The following is a 23,518-nucleotide window of genomic DNA, read 5'->3' as shown; positions in this document are numbered from 1 at the left end:
TTTTTACAAAGAATGGCAGGCAGTTTGTTTGTGAATCTGAGGTTCACTTGATCGCTGACATCATGGCATCACATACCGCAGAGTTTAGTTGAGGTCACTTCCTGTATGTTGTAGCTGCACTGTGACTCATCACAACTTTGATGTTACATGCAAACATCATGTGAACAACAATCATGGAACCACTGAAGACTCAAAGTAGTGGTTCTCAAAGTGAGGCCCAGGTACAACACACACACACACACACACACACATATATATATGTGTGTGTGTGTGTGTGTGTGTGTACTTGGTTTTTGTTATCATTTGGAGACCTTTTCTGATATAAACACTAGGGACCCCTCGTCCTCATGGGGACCAAACACCGGTCCTGATGCAGCAGGACTTAATTCATGAACACCTGGTCAAAGGTGGAGTGAAGGTGTAACCTGCAGTTAGCTTGAGGTTGAGGTGAGGCATCAACTGGTTAGAGTTAGGATTAAGATTAGGGCTTGGGTTAGGATATTCACAGGAATGGAAGTCAATGGAAGGTCCTAATAAGGATAGCTACACAAACGTGTGTGTGTGTGTGTGTGTGTGTGTGTAAGAATCAGTGCTGGTTCCTGTGTGAGGGAACCCGGGAACATGAATGTGAGGAGCGGACGGACGCGGAAGGGTTAAACGAGGCTGCAGACTGAGGAAGAGGAGGAGGTCCGCAGCTCACCGTTCACCGACTGAAGCGGCCAGGCTACACTGAAGCTGAAGATGATGAAGATGATGAAGAGGTTTCTTCATCTTGGCGGTAAGACTGACATGTTTCCTTCATCACTCTCACCTGGCTCGAGCTCGAGCGGCCGCGGACGGCGGTGTGTGTGTGTGTGTGTGTGGGGGGGGGGGTATTAACAGCATTAGATATAACTGATGATGATGATGATGATGATGATGGCGGCAGCGATGAAGCGTCGCTCAGGCAGTACGATCTTGTGCGTGTGCACGTGCGAGCCGCTTTAACTTCGAGAGTGTAAATATAGACACGACTACGTCATTGCTGCAGACTGACGTAGAAGACTGTAACATTCCGGGCTGCTGCTGCGAACTGAAATACCTCCACATCATCTTCATCTTCATCAGTTTGCCTGCAGCTCCACGTGCGTGGCGACTGACAGGGTCCAGAAGTGGACGCGTGCTGGTTCTTTTCCTAACAGAAATGGAAGGCAGCCCAGGTGTGTCCGTCTTCGGCGCCGCTATCTCCTAACATGTTGCGGTCCTCCTGCAGGTCCTGAGGCTTCTCATGGAGGACGACCCATTGGGTTTCAACGAATGTGGCAGGAGGTCTGAGGTGCAGCAAAGGATCATGGGAGATGGAGCCCCCCTCCAGACTGAGGGGAACGCCCTCCTCAAAGCCGTCTTCCAAGGGAAGCTGAGGTTGACCCGTCTGCTGCTGGAGGGCGGGGCGTATATTAATGAGGGCAACGATCGCGGGGAGACGCCCATCTCTGCTGCCTGCTTAGCGTGCTACGATGACCTGCAAACGCGTGTCAGGATGGTGCGCTACCTCCTGGAGAAAGGAGCTGATCCAAACATCCCAGATAAGAGCGGGAGGACAGCACTGATGCACGCTTGCGCCGAGGAGGCGGGGAAAGAGGTGGTCTCCCTTCTGCTGGAGAATGGTGCTGATCCCAGCCTCAAAGACTACTCCGGTTCTTCTGCCCTCGTCCACGCCATCAACAAGGGGGACAGAGACACTCTGCAGGTCCTGCTGGACGCCTGCAAGGCCAAGGGCAAGGAGGTGATAATCATCACGACCGACACGTCTCCATCGGGTACCAAGAAGATAAAGCAGTACCTCAACTCTCCCCCCTCACCAGGCATCGTGGACAAGCCGTCTCCCGCCTGCATGTCACCTTCAGAAGTGAAGATTGGTACGACCTCACCGGTGGGAGACGGCAGCAGAGATGCAGAGGGTATCTTCAGCTTTGTGCTAACCCCAGCTTTGGCTTTACCCTCTGCCCGCCCTTCGGGAGAAAAGAGGCCGCCGCCACGCAAGCTGCTGAAGAGGCTGAACTCAGAGCCCTGGGGTCTGGTTGCACCCTCAGTGCTGAGTGGGGTTCCTCAGGAGAGGGTGGACAGGGTTCTGTTGGACAAGCAGGCCAGCGATGGTCTGAGCAGGACCATCACAGAGATCAACGGCCTGTCGATCACCGACCCCGGGAGACCTCTGTTGTCACGACGACACAGCATTGAGACTCACGACTCCTCTTCTCCCAAACCTATTGACCGGTCTTGCTCTGAGGACTGCACTGCCCTTTCTGGATCCTCCTGGGCTGACAAGGTTCAGCAGCACCAGATTCTGTACCGCAGGAACACTGCCCCAGAGTCCCAGGAGACAGGGGGGGCCCGGGCCCTGGTTCACCCCAAAATCACCCAGATGGAACACTATGAGCCCGACACCCACCTGAGCCCGGAGTCCATTCCAGGATCTCCAGACTCTGGTCGTGTGTCTGTGGAGCGGAGGAGGTACAACGCCTCGCCTCTCTCCCTGCTCACCAGCACCTCCAGGGAGTCTCTGGAGAACATCCCCAACTCAGTGTCCCCTATCACCACACGCCGGCGCCCCCCGGGGCTCCTGGAGCGCAGGGGCTCAGGGACCCTCCTCCTGGACCACATCTCCCACACCAGGCCCGGGTTCTTGCCTCCACTCAACATCAATCCTCAAAGACCCATCCCAGATATTCGGGCCAACGGCAAGCCCACCTCCCCTGTCCACTGTGGGCCCAAGATCCTGGTACCAGTGGCACCAGCTTCCCCCAAACGAGGCCCCGACTTCAAGATGAAGAAGAAGTTGATGAGGAGACACTCAATGCAGACGGAGCAGATGAAACAGCTCTCCACCTTCCAGGAGATCCTGGCTGAGAAGGTCATTGAGTCCAACGGCGACTGATGATGGGAGGCGTCAAGATGGGTTGACAGATTTGGAGTCCCCATCATCATCAGGTCATTTCCTGGTTCAGTTTCAGTTCTGGTCTTTGAGGAGGGCTGCACCAGCACAGAAGAGGAGTGTTCTCAGGTTCATGTGCTCATCAGTCCCCTGCAACCATTCGACAGGCCAAAGTCACCAGGTTGGATTTTGTGCTGAAAAAATAAACAATCTAACCTGAGATCCATCATAACCTCTGACCCCTGAACCTCACCCCCATCTCAAGTCCAGCTTCCTCAAGGAAGCAAGCCAACAGTGACTGGAAGTAGAATGCTGTCGTTAGCACAGACGAGCACACCGACTCCCCTCTGAGAAACATGAGAGTTTTAGAATGGAGCCGATGTTCAGAACCAGATTCTGCTGGTTTGGTTTTGAAGCACTTTTCTTGTTAACATTGAAGCAAGAAATGGAACTATACACTGAAGGTTCTACTGAATCTTTGTTCACATTTTGTCTCTCGTTTTCTCTGCCCCTGCATGAGAGATCTCCTGATCACCTTTTAACTGATCAATATCCAGATGATCCAAAGACATTTCTGGCCATGCTGGAAATGCCCTCCTCAGCTGCACGCCGTCCTGAGTGTTGTTGACCAGCAACAGACCGTGTGAAGGAAGCGGCTGGAGCCAGTGAGACGTCAGCTGTCGATCTGTGGACTTGGGTCTTGTTTACTGGCATTTTTGGACATGAAGGTAGAGGTGGAGGCATTTGGGTTGGAGCCAGCTGAGACATAGGTGCCACCACGGCAACTGGTCTATCAGCTCCAGGTGATCCCGCCCTTTAGCCTCCACTGCTTGGTGGAGTATTTGATTCTTCAATGTTTGTAGAGGATGAGAGGAAATGTTTACTGGCGTCAGAACTCTCAGACTGACATTCAATCTGGCCAGCGAGTCGCCCCCTGCTGGCCACCAGAGAGAAGACATGTGAAATGATGTTTACAGGTTCCTGATGCTTCCTGAAGAAGACTTGATTGGATGTGTTCCGTGTTTACAGATGCACAATTTGCACTGAGGTTGTGTCCATGTTGTCACGGTGACAGAGAAAATGTGATTTCACCGTTGGGACTCACCTGTTGTTGATGCAGTTACCTATTTATTTGACATGTATGAGAAACGTGGCAGACATGCTGTCACTATCTGTGCTGGTCGCCATGTTGGTGTAAATAATCCACTTGACCAATGAAGAAAAATCACATTCCAAAGACTAATAAGAGGGTTTCAACCAAAACCTGGTGACAATGTAAATACTAGAAAGACCCGTGTAGTGTCATGGCAACCACTCATCTAGACATATATGTATATTTAAGTATTCATGTGTGTGTATATACAGTCATAGATACACACACATGCATATACATGTACAAACACATATCGTGTCCAATGATGACACACACACATATATATGTATATATATGTGTGTGTGTATCTACTGAATATCCATCCATCATCCATCCATCCATCCATCATCAATCCATCATCCATCCATCCATCCTCCATCCATCCATCCATCATCAATCCATCATCCATCCATCCATCCATCCATCCCTCCATCAATCCATCATCCATCCATCCTCCATCCATCCATCCATCCTCCATCCATCCATCCATCCATCCATCATCCATCCCTCCATCAATCCATCATCCATCCATCCATCCATCATCCATCCATCCATCCATCATCTATCTATCTATCTATCCATTCATCCATCCATCATCCATCCATCATCCATCAATCCATCCATCATCCCTCCATCCATCCCTCCATGTTCCCCCTCTTCTCCTGTTGAGGGTGGTGGGGGTGGAGCCTATCCCAGCAGCCTTCCCCCTGGACAGGTCACCAGTCCATGGCAGGGCCAACACATAGAGACAGACAACCATTGGCTCTCCCAGCCACGCCTACGGTCAATTTAGAGTCTGGATTAACCTGGTCCCTCTTGATGTCTTTGGACTGTGGAGGAAGCTGGAGTACCAGAGAGAACCCAGCAGGAACAGGGAGAACATGGAGACTCACACAGAAAGACACCGTGCTGCAGCCGGGGCTCCACCCTCAACCTTCTTGCTGGGGGGCCACAGGGAGGACCACTGCTCCACCCACAACCTTCTTGCTGGGGGGCCACCGTGACGCCCATGTATACACACACACACACACACACATATATATATATATATATATATATATATATATATATATATATATATATATATATGTGTGTGTGTGTGTGTGTGTGTGTTCACCAGCATGATGCCTGATCAGCATCAGTCATCTGACACTCAGATATTCCCATTTCTTTCAAAAATATATATCTGTAAAGTACATTATCAAAAAGCTAAGTTACCTTAAGATTAGTGAGACATTTCTACTAATTGACAATGAAATTAGCAATAAATTTATCAGAAAATTAAGGAGAAAGTATTTTTTTAAAGGTAACTGGACTGAGGTGAGAGTGCTTGGAGCTGGTACCCTCCTGTGGCAGTCACGTTGCCTAACGATCCAACGATGAATTTTACTGACCTTCTGATGAGGTTTTATTGTTTGCCTGGTAAAAAAAAAAAAAAAAAAAGTGTGGTTAAGATGGAGTAACTTCCTATTAAAGGTTATATCTATACGCCAGATTGTGTTAAAATGTGCTTGATGAAGACCCCTGGAGGTCTCCAGACCCACTTAAAACCACTGACCCAAACCACTGTAATCAGGAGCTGCAGAATGACAAACAACCCTGATGTCATCACGCTGGAACATTAAAGGTGCACTAAGCGTTCTTGCTTGACGTCACTTCTGTTGACATTTGTTGTAAATACCAAACAAACACAGAGCACCCCCCCCCCCGTGTTTCTGTAAATGTCATGAACGCACATGGACATGGACAGTGGAGCTGTGCTGCGCTAACACCGCTAAGATGAGTGAGCAAACTCGACCTGCTGGGTGAGTGAATTAATATTCTAAGTCTTTGTACAACATCTTTACCATATTAGGTTATGAGTTAGCGCTGATATATTGAATATCATTTTATTAGGTTATGAGTTAGCGCTGATATATTGAATATTATTTTATTAGGTTATGAGTTAGCGCTGATATATTGAATATCATTTTATTAGGTTATGAGTTAGCGCTGATATATTGAATATCATTTTATTAGGTTATGAGTTAGCGCTGATATATTGAATATTATTTTATTAGGTTATGAGTTAGCGCTGATATATTGAATATCATTTTATTAGGTTATGAGTTAGCGCTGATATATTGAATATTATTTTATTAGGTTATGAGTTAGCGCTGATATATTGAATATTATTTTATTAGGTTATGAGTTAGCGCTGATATATTGAATATTATTTTATTAGGTTATGAGTTAGCGCTGATATATTGAATATCATTTTATTAGGTTATGAGTTAGCGCTGATATATTGAATATCATTTTATTAGGTTATGAGTTAGCGCTGATATATTGAATATCATTTTATTAGGTTATGAGTTAGCGCTGATATATTGAATATCATTTTATTAGGTTATGAGTTAGCGCTGATATATTGAATATTATTTTATTAGGTTATGCAAAAGAGACACTTCTTGTAGAATTTGTCCTTCCTGACCTACAGAGTAAGCTAGGAATAACATTATTACATTGAAAAATGGCGTACGAGTGTCATCGCAACTACACTACTCAATCAACTCTGCTTATTCCCCAATGTATGCATGCGCGCTCACACCCCCCCCCCCCCCCATCCCCAACCATCTTGTCTGTGATTGGCTAGAACCTGGTCTCTTCTGTTTACATGAACATCCTGTGCACTCTTTTTTTTTTGCTGTTCCTGACCGGACTTTTCCACCGAGGATTCAGGGGGCGGGCAGCCAGCGGGCCAAGGAGAGACGCCTACGATTTGAGACAGGAATGGAATCATGCTGAAACCATGCAACAAGGCTCAGTGCACCTTCAAGTTCCAGGTGAGAGCTAACTCTTCAGGTCCAGATCCAGTTTAGTTTTGGTTTAAATGTTCCCAGACCAGAACCTGTCTCCTGTAAGTGGAAACAGGGAGGCGCTGTGAAGATATCTGTCCAGTTCACCACATGGTGGTGCCGATGAGCTGCTTGGAGACATAAAAGGGACCACCGGTCACATGTTCCTTATATCAGTTATGTCTTTGAGGGTCCTGTACAGGTTAACCTCAGTAAGCCAGTTAGCCTAGCTTGGCATGAGGATGGTTGCAGGGCTAGCTTAGCTTAAGTGTTTGTTTTGCACTGGTTTTAGTTTCGGAGGCTACCAGAGGGACATGTTGGTTGAGGTGACATTTTAATGGTGAGATTTGTCCTCAAGAGAAGCAACAATTAAAGGTCTTTCAAAATAGATCATCTGTATCAAGCTGGAAAAACTAAAACTGACGAAGGTCTTCACATAGCCTACACGGGAATAGAGGTGGGAACAGTGGCATTTATATTCAGCTGATTTATGAAAGCCAAGATGAAAATGTTCCAGTGTCACACAACAACCCTGCAACAACTTCTCCTTTTTTAACAAAATAACCTGAAGCTGTTGGAGGTACTTGATACTGATTTTCTCTTTTTACAGCCAGGCTAATTGATAGCCACTGAGCTCTAAAGCAAGCTTACACAAGTTAAAGTGTGCTAGCCTGAGTTAGCACTGCAAAGCTGCTGTAGGTATTTACGGTAAAGTTTTGGTCATGTCATTTACTTACATTAACAACAGAGCTTAGCTTAGCTTTTGCTAGCTTAGCTATTTATGTTGTGCTGCTCGTACGAGAACCTTGACACAAACCTGGTGATTCTACAGTTTTCTGATTTGGCTTGTGATGCAAATGACCGACGCAAACGTACTCGTCTTCAAGAAGAAACCGTTATGAAATGTAACTGTGAAGCGACACTGAAGGCAGTTCTGCTTCATAAGACATCTCTTTTCTTGACTTGCTCACTGATCCTGTGAATCATCCTCTTCCTCCATGATGGTAAGAAAACTCCTCAGTGAAACTCTTTACTGGCTAACATGTTCTTTCCTGCTGGCACGGACATAAAGACCACAGAGGTCTTCTGGATCCCTCTGCTGCCGGAAATTGTACCAAATAAATCATCAAAGCTACAGTCCAGCCTGACAACTGAACCTTTTTAAAAATAAAATTATACCTTCTGAGAGAAGATGGAATCATCTTGGCTCACATGTTTGGCAGTTGAAGCTTGATGGAAGTTTGAAATTAATAAACTCATGGGGCTAGCACGAGCTACTGCTACAAGCATGCCGGTCCTCACTGGGTCCCGCTTAGCTCATTATGATTGGCTGTTTAAGCTTCTGGTCAGTATTCCTTCACTGTTCCTTTCACATGCAGAACTGAATTCAAAATATATTCAGAGAAATTAAGATGCCGTCTTTCCGTCTTTGACCTCATCTCACTACAACTCTTGTCTGTACCAACATCTCCTGTCCGTCTGTCCCTCCTGGTGAGGGATCCTCCTCCCCTCCTCACCCTGAGGTTTCTCCCATTTTTCCCTGTTCAAGGTTTTCTATGGAGTTTCTCCTCAGTCGATGTGAGGCTCTGAGGGCAGAGGATGTTGTTATGATGCCATGAAGCCTGGAGACAAACTGGTGGGGAAAACGGGCTCCAAAGAAAACTGCCTTGGCTCACTACCAGCCTGTGTGAGCTGGTAATACCTGTGCTAACATGGAGACCATGTCTCCACTCCCACTGGCCTGCACTTCATGACATACAGAAATCCAGATACACATAAATACAATCTAAATGAGTGGAAGAAAATGTCAGGACAGCAAAGCCTCTGGTTTGCGTTGAAGTCGTATTGACCAATAACAGCTGAGCAGTACTCGTCCACGCAAACAGACCATGTGGGGCACAAAAGACACAGAAGCCATTGGCCAAAATGCAAGGCAGGGAAAATGGCTGTAGTCTGATGATTTAATAAAGCTGTTGAAGAGGTTTTAAACTGTTATCGGAGTATACACTGGATATTTTCGAAACAACACACTCCTATTTGTTGTCTTGCAACTCCAAGCAAACGGCTGAAGTTGCCAAATGGACTTTTAACAATGAGCGTGAACGGACAAGAGAGTCTTGGACCGGATATCCACTGGCTACACTGGAAGGCCCAAAATACTGGGCCGAGTTCCAAGTCATCAGATGCAGCTGATGGATTCGAGGGTGAACTCCCATGATGGCTGGGAGCATCCACCCATCTGTCTGTTTCCAATAAGAATCTCTCAGCCTTGGGTCAGAACCCCATCAGTTTCATAACAAACCACCACCACATCACACAAGCCGCCACTTATCATTACACAGTTCACCACAGAGGAAATGTAATAAAATAGAGGGAAAGTAACCATGTCAAGAACCTGACTAGTCCACAGCAAAGATGTCTGCAAGACAGTTTCCACTTCCTGTTTCCACATGGATGCACAGACGACTTCCACTCAGTGACTCTGCTGCATGCTGCCTCCTCTGGAGGGCACTGCTGCACAGGAAAACTTGTATGGAACTATTGTTTTGGAGGCAACTTGAGCTAACAGGAAGGGGTGGAGTCAAATGGCTTTTCCCTTGAGATGTACACTTGCATCAATGATTCGATCAGGTTCACATCCGGGTAACACGAGTCTCTGTGTCTCTCTGTCATCAGCTCCTGATGACCTTTGATGTGAAGGATCCGTTCAAGTCTCTGATTCTCATTTGTTCAACGTCTCATCAAATCTGCAGGGAGACAGAGACAAATTCATTCTGATACAGGAAATAGAACAAGTCAGTACAAGTTTAAAAAAAATATATATATATATTTATGTATTTATATATATATAATTCATTCCAATTGCTTGTCATCATTTGTCTGTTTAAAAAAGATCAATTATGAGGATAAGAAGACATTACCAGGACCATCAGGGTCCAGCGGGACAGACAGATACCAGTGAGATGAGAGATGCGGAGATGAAGAACTGACATGAACACCATTAAAGAAAGATAGAGTGCAGTAGAACCAGTCGAGTCAAAGGAACCACTAGAGTTAATAGAACCAGTAGGGTCAGAGTCAGTAAAACCAGTTAAGTCAGTAGAATTGTTGGAGTATTGACTATAAAGTCAATAGAACTATCACCCAGTAGAACATGTAGAAACAGTCCAACCAGTCGAGTCAATAGAACCAGTAGAGTCAGAGAAGTCAGTCGAGTCAATAGAATACGAAGTATCAGCAGATGCAGCAGGACCAAAGGGAGGGGGTTCTTACTGGCGGATGGTGTCTGGTATCTGCAGTCTATCTGTAGGGATGAACTGTGAGAGCTCCTGGAGACTTTGGATGAACCGAATCTTCCTGCTGAACTTGTCACTGTGGATCAAAGAGGTCAGAGGTCAGACTGAACAGGCCCACAAGGTCCCTGCTCAAGCCTGGTCGGCTCTTTTATGGCCTAGTCAGGTGATTAGTGGGTTAGAAAAGGTCTTCAAAATGGCTGCAGGTGTTGCTAAGTAAGAACTAGGTGGTTGCTTTTGTTTTAATGGACAGTTCATAGATGTTTATGTGTAGATGTGTCATTGGCTGCTGGTTCTTGCGTCAGGGGCGCTGCCATCTTACAAAGGCCACAGCTGGGGTGTTGGAGAGATCATGCGCTGCCTGGGGAAATGGACCATTCTCTGAAGACCCTTCATCAGTAAGACTGACCAGTGTGTTTGTGTATATTCTCAGTCATCCAGGTCATCGTAATTCTCTAGAACACAGGTGTCAAACTGGTCCAGTAAGGGCCGGTGTGGCTGCAGGTTTTCAATCCAACCGACCAAAAGCAACACCTGATTCAACTTAAATCAACTAAGCTGTGTCCTCACAGCTCATTTGTTGGATCAGGTGTTGCTTTTGCTTGGTTGGATTGAAAACCTGCAGCCACACCGGCCCTGACTGGACCAGTTTGACACCCCTGCTCTAGAATAATCAATATAGGCAACTGCTGCTAGAGGCTGGACTTCTGTTCCCTCTGTCAGAGAGGCCATCAGCAAATGTGTTCCGTATAAACAAATTCACGGATGCAGTTTTCCTCCCACCAGACTCAGCAGAATGGACCTGCTTACAGAGCAGAATGTGGAGATGAAGAAGGACCATATATGGAGGTGTGATGCCCACTAGAAGTGTGATCTCATGTCGTTATTTTGGAGTTTGAGAATTATTTTATTTTACATGTTAAATCTTGTACATTATGTTCCATCATAATAACCTTCCAAGTCACATGTCGTTCCATTCCGGGACAGCGGGGGCGCAGTGACACCAGTGAATACAAAGCCATAGATAGCAAGTTCAGCCAAGGGTTTGAACGTTTAGAACAATTCTGTCATGTGATTGGTTCAGAGGCGGTCATGTGTTTTATAGGCGTCATGTTCGCTACCATTAACCAATATTCATCCAATGATACACATTGCAAAGAGAATATCAATTTTCAACTGAAATAAATTATCAATAATCAACTTCAACAAATAATCAAAGATGCTAAACTGTGCAGTTCATGGCTGCCCAGCAAGAACAGGACAGAAACAAATGCATTGTTTTGGGCATGCCTGGAACACCTCCTGAGGGAGGCGTCCTCACCAGATGCCTGAACCACCTCCACTGACTCCTCTACGTGGAGGAGCAGCAGCTCTACTCTGAGTCCCTCCTGAAGGACTGAGCTTCTCACCCTGTCTCTAAGGGAGAGTCCAGCCTCCCTGAGGAGGAAACTCATTTCAGCCGCTTGTATTCAGGATCTTGTTCTTTCAGTCATTACCCAGAGCTCATGACCACAGGTGAGGGTTGGAACGTAGATTGACCGGTAAATCAAGAGCCTCACCTTTTGGCTAAGCTCCCTCTTCACCACAACACACTGGTTTAGCACCCACATCACTGTGGATGCCGCCCCAATCCGCCTGTCAATCTCCAGCTCCATCCTACCCTCACTCGTGAACAAGACCCTGAGATATTTAAACTCCTCCACCTGAGGCAGTACCCCCCCACCCCCAACCTGGAATGGGCAGGCCACCTTTGTCCAGCTGAGGACCATGGCCTCAGACTTGGAGGTGCTGATTCTCATCCCTACCGCTTCACATTCGGCTTCAAACTGTCTCAGCAAGAGCTGGAGGTCATGGCCTGATGGAGCTAAGAGGACTACATCATCCGCAAAAAGCAGGGACGACATCCTCCCACCACCAAACTTGACCCCCTCCACCACCTGGCTGCGCCTAGAAATTCTGTCCATAAAAGTTATGAACAGAACCGGTGACAAAGGGCAGCCTTGGCGGAGTCCAACCTTCACTGGTAAGCGGACCAGACTCTCACTCCTCAAGTAGAGAGACTGAATGGCCCTTTGTAAAGGGCCATCCACCCCATACTCCCGGAGTACCCCCCCACAGGGTGCTCCTGGGAACACGGTCATAAGCCTTCTCCAGATCCACAAAACACATGTGGACTGGTTGGGCAAACTCCCATGCCCCCTCCAGCACCCTAGTGGGGGTGAAGAGCTGATCCACGGTTCCACAGCCGGAAGGAAACCACACTGCTCCTCCTGGATCTGAGGTTGGACAATCGTGCTGACCCTCCTCTCCAGTACTCCACTGTCCAATTATCTCCCCAGTTGATGGCAAGTTGCCGCCTTCTCTCGGACGGTTTGCCAGAACCTTTTCGGAGCCAACCTCTAGTCATTCTCCAGGGCCTCACAAAACTTCTCTCATGCCCGAGTTTTTGCCTGGGCGACCGCCATGGCTGCATACTGCTTGGCCTGCCAGTACCGGTCAGCTGCCTCTGGAGACCCACGGACCAGCCATGCCCTGTGGCCTCCTTCTTCAGCCTGACGGCTCCCATCACCTCCAGTGTCCACCAGCGAGTTCGGGGATTACCACCACGACCGGCCCCAGCAGCCTTGCAGCCGCAGCTCACAACAGCCACCTCAGCAGAACATGGCCCATTCTGACTCAATGTCCCCCACTGCCCCTGGGATGCGGTCAAAGCTCTGCCGGAGGTGGGAGTTGAAGATCATCCTGACAAGTTCTTCCGACAGGCGTTCCCAGCAAACCCTCACTACTCGTTTGGGCCTACCAGGTCTGCACGGCGTCTTCCCCTGCCACCTGATCCAACTCACCACCAGATGGTGATCAGTTGACAGCTCAGCTCCTCTCTTCACCTGAGTGTCCAGAACATATGGCCGCAGGTTAGACGATACGATTATAAAAACTATCATAGACCTACGACCTAGGGTGTCCTGGTGCCACGTGCACCGGTGGGCATCCTTATGTTCAAACTTGATGGTAATTATGGACAAACTGCGACTCGCACAAAAGTTCAATAACTGCACACCACTCGGTGCCGTTCCTCCCAGTGATGCCCCTCCAGGTCACACTGTCATTGCTCACGTGAGTGTAGGACAATAGAGTCCCAAGTCAGGGCGCCGTCCAGCACCCTTCCCAGGGACTCCAAAAAGGGTGGGTACTCTGAAATGGTGTTCAGTGCATAAGTGCAGACAACAGTCAGGACCCAGTCCCCAACCTGAAGGAACAGGGAAGCGACCCTTCAGTTCACCGGGGTAAACCCCAACCTACAGACAGAGAGCCTGGGGGCTATCAAAAAGCCCACCCTGGCCCTCAGTCCCTCACCTGGAGAAACTCCAGTGAAGGAGAGAGTCCTACCCCTCTCACGGATTTGGGTTCCAGACTTGGAGCTATGTGTCGAGGTGAGGATGTTGTAGGGCACTCAAGGTTTCATTCTGTTTCCTGTGTCATGAGTTTCCAGATGGTACTAAGAGGCATCAGGATAGGTGCTACATCTGTCACAGGTGATGGTTGCTATGCTTATTGTGGAGTTTCTTGAGGGCCGCGGAAAATTTTTTGGGCATCATCATGTGACTGTTACATGGTCACTTTGATGTCTTGGGGTGTTTGTGGTGGTTGCTATGGTGATTCTGGGTGATTATTATGTATATGAAGTCTTTGAAATCAGTTTAAACAGGAGGTGTGAGAGCGTGTGTGTGTGTGTGTGTGTGTGTGTATGTGTGTTGCACACCTGATGAAGGGTTTGATCAGAGTGATGACAGCTTTGATGTACCAAGCAGGATGGATGACAAACAGTCCTTTCAGGTCTTTTTTTAGCCTAGAAAATAAACAAGACACCCACACAACATCTTGTTGCCATGAAAATGTCATGAAGTCAATACAATGGCAGGATATGTAACGCACCTCCTATCAATAGAGGTGTAACACTGGTGGAGCCACTTGATGGTGGGCAGCTTGTTTCTAGGTGCCATTGCGCACAGGTAGACCAGCAGGTAGCTCTCAGAGACCATCAGGTCCAACGTGCCCACAATGTACCTGCAAAAAAACACACATCAGATGCACATGTGACATTGCACCCATGACATCAGACTGATTAATCTGTATGTTTATGTTCTAGATGAGTTCAGAGTTCTGTCTGATATATATAAATAGAATTATGGACTGATGGATGATGGGTGGATGATAGATGATGGATGGATGATGGGTTGATGATAGATGGATGGATAGATGATGGATAGATGATAGATGGATGGATAGATGATGGATAGATGATGGGTGGATGATAGATGAATGGATAGATGATGGATGGATGGATGGATGGATAGATGATAGATGATGGGTGGATGATAGACGGATGGACAGATGATGGATGGATGATAGATGGATGGATGGATGATGGGTGGATGATAGATGGATGGATAGATGATAGATGGATGGATAGATGATCGATAGATGATGGATGGATGGATAGATGATCGATAGATGATAGATGGATGGATAGATGATGGATAGATGATGGGTGGATGATAGATGGATGATAGATGATGGGTGGATGATGGGTGGATGATAGATGATGGGTGGATGATAGACGGATGGATAGATGATGGATGGATGATAGATGGATGGGTGGATGATGGGTGGATGATAGATGGATGGATAGATGATAGATAGATGATAGATGGATGGATAGATGATCGATAGATGATGGATGGATGGATGGATAGATGATGGGTGGATGATTGGTGGATGATAGATGGATGGATAGATGATGTGGATGATGGATGGATGATAGATGAATGGATAGATGATGGTGGATGATGGATGGATAGATGATGGATAGATGATGGGTGGATGATAGATGATGATAGATGATGGGTGGATGGATAGATGATGGATAGATGATGGATGGATGATAGATGGATGGATAGATGATGGTGGATGATGGATGGATAGATAGATGATGGGTGGATGATAGATGAATAGATGATGGGTGGATGAATGGATGGATGGATGGATGATGGGTTGATGATGGACAGATGATGGGTGGATGGATAGATGATGGATGGATGGATGGATGGATGGATGGATAGATGATAGATGGATGGATAGATGATGGGTGGATGATGGATGGATAGATGATGGGTGGATGATGGGTGGATGGATAGATGATGGATGGATGGATGGATGAATGATGGGTGGATGATGGGTGGATGAATGGATGGATGGATGGATGATGGGTGGATGATGGACAGATGATGGGTGGATGGATAGATGATGGGTGGATGATAGATGGATGGATAGATGATGGGTGGATGATAGATGGATGGATAGATGATGGTGGATGATGGATGGATAGATGATGGATAGATGATGGGTGGATGATAGATGAATGGATAGATGGATGGATAGATGATGGGTGGATGGATGGATAGATGATGGGTGGATGATAGATGGATGGATAGATGATGGACGGATGGGTGGATGGAGAGATGATGGGTGGATGATAGATGATGGATGGATGGATAGATAGATGATGGGTGGATGATGGGTGGATGATAGATGATGGATAGATGATGGGGAGATGGATGGATGATGGATGGATAGATGATGGGTGGACGGATAGATGAATAGATGATGGATGGATGATGGGTGGATGATGGACAGATGATGGGTGGATGGATGGATGGTTGGATAGATGATGGATAGATGATGGATAGATGATGGGTGGATGATAGATGGATGATAGATGATGGTGGATGATGGATGGATAGATGATGGGTGGATGATAGATGATGGGTGGATGATAGATGATGGTGGATGATGGGTGGATGAGAGATGATGGTGGATGATGGATGGATAGATGATGGATGGATGATGGATGGATGATGGATAGATGATGGGTGGATGGATGGATGGATGGATAGATGATAGATGGATGGATAGATGATGGATGGATGATGGGTAGATTATTGGTGGATGATAGATGGATGGATAGATGATGGATAGATGATGGGTGGATGATGGGTGGATGATAGATGATGAATGGATGGATGGATAGATGATGGGTGGATGATAGATGGATGATAGATGATGGGTGGATGATGGGTGGATGATAGATGGATGATAGATGATGGGTGGATGATGGGTGGATGATAGATGATGGAAGGATGGATGGATAGATGATGGGTGGATGATGGGAGGATGATAGATGATGGATAGATGATGGGTGGATGGATGGATGATGGATGGATGATAGATGAATGGATAGATGATGGATGGATGGATGGATAGATGATGGGTGGATGATAGATGGATGGATAGATGATGGGTGGATGATGGGTAGATTATTGGTGGATGATAGATGGATGGATAGATGATGGGTGGATGATGGGTGGATGATAGATGATGAATGGATGGATGGATAGATGATGGGTGGATGATGGGTGGATGATAGATGGATGATAGATGATGGGTGGATGATAGATGATGGGTGGATGATAGATGGATGGATAGATGATGGATGAATGGAAAGATGATGGTGGATGATGGATGGATAGATGATGGATGGATGATGGATGGATAGATGATGGATGGATGATGGGTAGATTATTGGTGGATGATAGATGGATGGATAGATGATGGATAGATGATGGGTGGATGATGGGTGGATGATAGATGATGAATGGATGGATGGATAGATGATGGGTGGATGATAGATGGATGATAGATGATGGGTGGATGATGGGTGGATGATAGATGGATGATAGATGATGGGTGGATGATGGGTGGATGATAGATGATGGAAGGATGGATGGATAGATGATGGGTGGATGATGGGAGGATGATAGATGATGGATAGATGATGGGTGGATGGATGGATGATGGATGGATGATAGATGAATGGATAGATGATGGATGGATGGATGGATAGATGATGGGTGGATGATAGATGGATGGATAGATGATGGGTGGATGATGGGTAGATTATTGGTGGATGATAGATGGATGGATAGATGATGGGTGGATGATGGGTGGATGATAGATGATGAATGGATGGATGGATAGATGATGGGTGGATGATGGGTGGATGATAGATGGATGATAGATGATGGGTGGATGATAGATGATGGGTGGATGATAGATGGATGGATAGATGATGGATGAATGGATAGATGATGGTGGATGATGGATGGATAGATGATGGATGGATGATGGATGGATAGATGATGGATGGATGATGGATGGATTGATAGATGATGGATGGATGATGGGTGGATGATAGATGGATGATAGATGATGGGTGGATGATAGATGGATGATAGATGATGGGTGGATGATAGATGGATGGATAGATGATGGATGAATGGATAGATGATGGTGGATGATGGATGGATAGATGATGGATGGATGATGGATGGATAGATGATGGATGGATGGATGGATGGATAGATGATAGATGGATGGATAGATGATGGATGGATGATGGGTAGATTATTGGTGGATGATAGATGGATGATAGATGATGGATAGATGATGGGTGGATGATGGGTGGATGATAGATGATGAATGGATGGATGGATAGATGATGGGTGGATGATGGGTGGATGATATATGGATGATAGATGATGGGTGGATGATAGATGGATGGATAGATGATGGATGAATGGATAGATGATGGTGGATGATGGATGGATAGATGATGGATGGATGATGGATGGATAGATGATGGATAGATGATGGATGGATGATGGATGGATGATGGATAGATGATGGGTGGATGGATGGATGGATGGATGGATGATAGATGGATGGATAGATGATGGGTGGATGATAGATGGATGATAGATGATGGTGGATGATGGATGGATAGATGATGGATGGATGATGGATGGATAGATGATGGATGGATGATGGATGGATTGATAGATGATGGATGGATGATGGGTAGATTATTGGTGGATGATAGATGGATGGATAGATGATGGACAGATGATGGGTGGATGATGGGTGGATGATAGATGATGAATGGATGATGGGTGGATGATAGATGGATGATAGATGATGGGTGGATGATAGATGGATGATAGATGATGGGTGGATGATAGATGGATGGATAGATGATGGATGAATGGATAGATGATGGTGGATGATGGATGGATAGATGATGGATGGATGATGGGTGGATAGATGATGGATGGATGGATGGATGGATAGATGATAGATGGATGGATAGATGATGGATGGATGATGGGTAGATTATTGGTGGATGATAGATGGATGATAGATGATGGATAGATGATGGGTGGATGATGGGTGGATGATAGATGATGAATGGATGGATGGATAGATGATGGGTGGATGATGGGTGGATGATATATGGATGATAGATGATGGGTGGATGATAGATGGATGGATAGATGATGGATGAATGGATAGATGATGGTGGATGATGGATGGATAGATGATGGATGGATGATGGATGGATAGATGATGGATAGATGATGGATGGATGATGGATAGATGATGGGTGGATGGATGGATGGATGGATGGATGATAGATGGATGGATAGATGATGGATGGATGATGGGTAGATTATTGGTGGATGATAGATGGATGGATAGATGATGGATAGATGATGGGTGGATGATGGGTTAATGATAGATGATGAATGGATGGATGATAGATGATGGGTGGATGATGGGTGGATGATAGATGATGGAAGGATGGATGGATAGATGATGGGTGGATGATGGGTGGATGATAGATGATGGATAGATGATGGGTGGATGGATGGATGATGGATGGATGATGGGTAGATTATTGGTGGATGATAGATGGATGGATAGATGATGGATAGATGATGGGTGGATGATAGATGATGAATGGATGGATGATAGAAGATGGGTGGATGATGGGTGGATGATAGATGGATGATAGATGATGGGTGGATGATAGATGGATGATAGATGATGGGTGGATGATAGATGATGGAAGGATGGATGGATAGATGATGGGTGGATGATGGGTGGATGATAGATGATGGATAGATGATGGATGGATGATAGATGAATGGATAGATGATGGATGGATGGATGGATAGATGATGGGTGGATGATAGATGGATGGATAGATGATGGGTGGATGATGGGTAGATTATTGGTGGATGATAGATGGATGGATAGCTGATGGGTGGATGATAGATGATGAATGGATGGATGGATAGATGATGGGTGGATGATGGGTGGATGATAGATGGATGATAGATGATGGGTGGATGATAGATGGATGAATGGATTGATGATGGATGGATGATGGATGGATAGATGATGGATGGATGTTGGATGGATGAATGGATGGATGATGGATGGATGATGGGAAGATTATTGGTGGATGATAGATGGATGGATAGATGATGGATAGATGATGGGTGGATGATAGATGATGGTGGATGATGGATGGATAGATGATGGATGGATGATGGATGGATGGATGATGGATAGATGATGGGTGGATGGATGGATGGATGGATGATAGATGATGATAGATGATGGATGGATGGAGAGATGATGGATAGATGATGGATGGATGGATAGATGATGGATGGATGGATGATGGGTGGATGATGGGTGGATGATGGGTGGATGGATAGATGATGGATGGATGGATGATGGGTGGATGGATAGATGATGGATGGATGATGGATGGATGGATAGATGATGGACTGATGGATGGATAGATGATGGATGGATGGATGATGAGTGGATGGATAGATGATGGATGGATGGAGAGATGATGGATAGATGATGGATGGATGGATAGATGATGGATGGATGGATGATGGGTGGATGATGGGTGGATGATGGGTGGATGGATAGATGATGGATGGATGATAGATGGATGGATAGATGATGGACTGATGGATGGATAGATGATGGATGGATGGATGATGAGTGGATGGATAGATGATGGATGGATGGAGAGATGATGGATAGATGATGGATGGATGGATAGATGATGGATGGATGGATGATGGGTGGATGGATAGATGATGGATGGATGATAGATGGATGGATAGATGATGGTGGATGATGGATGGATGGATGATGGGTGGATGGATAGATGATGGACTGATGGATGGATAGATGATGGATGGATGGATGATGGGTGGATGGATGGATGATGGATGGTGGGATAATGAATGGATGATTATTTGATGATGGATGATGGATGGCTGGCTGGGTGATGGATGGAAGGAGGATGAACAGAGGGATGGATGGACAAAGGGAAGATGGGGGATCATCCTCTCACCCTACCTTGGATCATTGTGAGCCGCTAGCTTACCTGAGATGACGTCTGCTGTATTAAATCCAACAGTGTCAAACTCACCTGAATAGGTTGTCCATCACGTACTCGTAGTCGTCCACTGTGGTCTCTGGCAGGTAGCAGGATGTGAACAGTATGATGGCGTTCATGCTGTCACCATGGTAACCTGACAACCAATCAGACGGTTGGACCTTATGTTCCATGAATGGAGGTAAACACACAACGATGCTTCCGTGTGATCAACATGGTGCCTCAATGATCATAAAACAGACAAACTGAAGATCTTCACGTGAGTGTCAAGTGTGAGTGTGACCTCTGACCTCCGTGCGACAGGACCTGCAGGTACGGCTCCAGGACGCTCATGTTGACCTGATACTCTTGTCCGGCAATGCAGAACTTCCTCCAGCGACGCCCACTGCTGTCCACCTGGTCCAACTCCATCAGGCCCATCCCCGAGTGCTCTGTTGGGCTCCTGGCCGCACCCCTGACCCTGCTGTTCCCTGTCTTAGGGAGGTCACCTGTCAGAGAGGTCAAAGGTCAGCTGTTATCCAAGGTCAGTCAGCTGACGTCTGTATGACCATCTACCTTACCCTCCCACTCTAGGTCCTGCGCGATCTCAGGTGGTAGCGTTTCTGTTTCGCTGTCTGATGGCGTCTCCAGTGCCTCCAGGTTGATGTCGAGTGACGGTGTCTCCTCCGGTGTTGCCGACAGTCCAGCGGCTGAAAAGCCGTCATTGCTCTGGTCATGCGAGCCTCTACGGCTCAGTGTCAGGCTGATAGATGGAGCTGCCAGACGCTTCTTAACCCCAACTGCTCCTGAGAGGGCAAGGCTGGTGGGTGGGTCTAAAGGGGCGGGGCAAGAAAAACACAAGGTCAAAGGTCAGAGGAAGAAGATGATTAAAATTTAACAGCTTGAAGATTTGAAAGTTATACATGAATTTATGGATCACAAGGGGGAGCAGCAGGAGCCTCATGACATCACGAATGAAATAATGACATCAGAATGTAACTGCAAGTCAGACTCACCAGCTAATGGACTCCCAGCACCCCCTGGGAGGGGTCTGCTCCTCAAAGAAACAACAAACAAATCATTCCTCTGATTATACACGATGATGTCAGAGTGATGTCATAGTAATAGAATTTGACCTCTCTGGTTTCACACCGGACCACCTGAGAGACAAAGATCAGGGGTCACACAATTTGTATCCAGGTTCTGGTTCTAAGCCTCCTGAATCGGGCCGTTACATCTTTTGTTATTTTGAAGATAAGAAGCAGAAACTTGTTGTCATGACGACCAGAAACATTTTCACCCTCAGAAACTGAGATAAGTTGAACGAACACTGAACTTAGTTTTAGCTAAAGAACTCAACCAGACAGGTGAGACTGAGACCTTGGGGGTGCGTCGTCCTGCAGCTCCGTCCTCAGCTCTGCGTTGTGGTCACTAGGGGGGGCCCCAAAAGGCGCCCTGCAGGGCCAGAACACACACTGTTAACAGCTGACATGACACACACACACTTTTAACATCTTCCCGATTTTCTATTTCAACAGAAAGACGTGGTCATGTGACTCCGCCTTTCACCTGCCACAGATGAGTCGCACACTGAAATCTGAATCTCATCGACTGAACAAACTGGAACAACAGCTTGGTGAGGGGGCGGGGCTCTATTGTTCTGCATGGGAGGCTGACACGCCCCTTCCTTTGACCACACCTGTGTGTATTAGCAGCTTTAGGTCTCCACTGTGAGGCCTTCAGGCTGCAGCAGAACCGAGTCAAAACCTCCACAGCTCCAGAATTCCTGCATGCACTCTGGGCTGGAGCAACATCAGGAGTGTTACTTGGAATGTAAGGAGGTCCCGGAGTGTCCAGGAAGTCCCTGAGTGTCCATGAAGTCCCAGAGTGTCCAGGAAGTCCCTGAGTGTCCAGGAGGTCCCAGAGTGTCCAGGAAGTCCCGGAGTGTCCAAGAAGTCCCTGAGTGTCCATGAAGTCCCAGAGTGTCCAGGAAGTCCCGGAATGTCCAGGAGGTCCCGGAGTATCCAGGAGGTCCCAGAGTATCCAGGAGGTCCCGGAATGTCCAGGAGGTCCCAGAGTATCCAGGAGGTCCCAGAGTATCCAGGAGGTCCCAGAGTGTACAGGAGGTCCCGGAGTGTACAGGAGGTTTATTACGATGCACAGGAAGGTTAAAGGGTTTCCAGGTGAAAACGATTCATTGAACCTTTGCTATTCTGAAATCAACTGTTCCCTTACCTGACCCTGATCCCAACCTCCATTCACTCCTTCACTCCATTTGTAACCAGGAACTCAGTCACCTTGTGCTGCATCAGGAGGGTCTTTGGTCTCCATGAGGACTAGAGGTCCTGGTAAGATTAGTTTATACCAGAGGCCAACAAGAACCAGGTACACGTGCCCTTGTACTGACATCTATTTGAGGACTTTAATTGACGTGATACATCCCCTGACCCCTGACCCTAACCTGATTGTAACCTTGACCCTAAAACCAAGTCTTGACCTTCAAACGGCCCTTTGAAGATGTGAGGACCGGCAAAAATGTCCTCCCTCTGTTGGTTACATACATATTCTAGTCCTCATGATGTAGCAAGTACAAGAGCACACACAAAAACACACACAGATTCAGACGTTAACAACAAACACACCTGTCTGGGTCGCCCATGATGTCACAGTAATGTCCTGAGTGTTCTGACCAGCTGTCTGGATGTTGTGTGTGTGTGAGTGTGTGATGACTTCCTCCTCACTGCTGCCCAACAGGTTTGGCAGCATATCAGAGCTTAGACACCATCTGATTGGCCAACACTCACCTGGCTTGTAGCTGTGACTTCATCACTGAGAGCCAATTAGCTGCTAAGGAGAGCAGGTGTCTGCGGGGTCCTAAAGCTCGCCTGCACACACTCAGTAAACAAACCACTGGAAGGATCCATGTGTGGCCCACAGTGACAGTTTCACAAATGATGT

At 46.7% G+C, this 23,518-nt stretch overlaps 2 protein-coding genes across 2 annotated transcripts; one reads left to right on the top strand and one right to left on the bottom strand.

The window, feature by feature from the left end:
* The first annotated feature begins 592 nt into the window (after positions 1 to 592).
* On the top strand, positions 593 to 5,083 carry ankrd34a (ankyrin repeat domain 34A). The gene is made up of 2 exons (XM_086217502.1): positions 593 to 778; positions 1,253 to 5,083. The coding sequence occupies exon 2, from the start codon at positions 1,268 to 1,270 to the stop codon at positions 2,915 to 2,917; it is 1,650 nt and encodes a 549-aa protein (XP_086073628.1). The 5' UTR covers positions 593 to 778; positions 1,253 to 1,267; the 3' UTR covers positions 2,918 to 5,083.
* Positions 5,084 to 7,235: 2,152 nt separating this feature from the next.
* bnipl (BCL2 interacting protein like) lies at positions 7,236 to 23,308 on the bottom strand. Its single transcript, XM_086217501.1, has 10 exons — positions 23,203 to 23,308; positions 21,941 to 22,015; positions 21,577 to 21,611; positions 21,142 to 21,393; positions 20,872 to 21,069; positions 20,615 to 20,717; positions 14,131 to 14,262; positions 13,958 to 14,044; positions 10,178 to 10,276; positions 7,236 to 9,651 (listed from the first exon to the last, which is right to left on the bottom strand). The coding sequence occupies exons 1-10, from the start codon at positions 23,217 to 23,219 to the stop codon at positions 9,627 to 9,629; spliced, it is 1,023 nt and encodes a 340-aa protein (XP_086073627.1). The 5' UTR covers positions 23,220 to 23,308; the 3' UTR covers positions 7,236 to 9,626.
* Between the last annotated feature and the right edge of the window lie 210 nt (positions 23,309 to 23,518).

Source organism: Aulostomus chinensis, chromosome 11, assembly GCF_037954235.1.
Source record: "Aulostomus chinensis isolate RoL2024-O1b breed Wild chromosome 11, RoL_Achi_v1.0, whole genome shotgun sequence".
NCBI lineage: Eukaryota > Metazoa > Chordata > Actinopteri > Syngnathiformes > Aulostomidae > Aulostomus > Aulostomus chinensis.
Note: the sequence above shows the minus strand (reverse complement) of the source record. Positions and strands in the feature narration are given on the sequence as shown.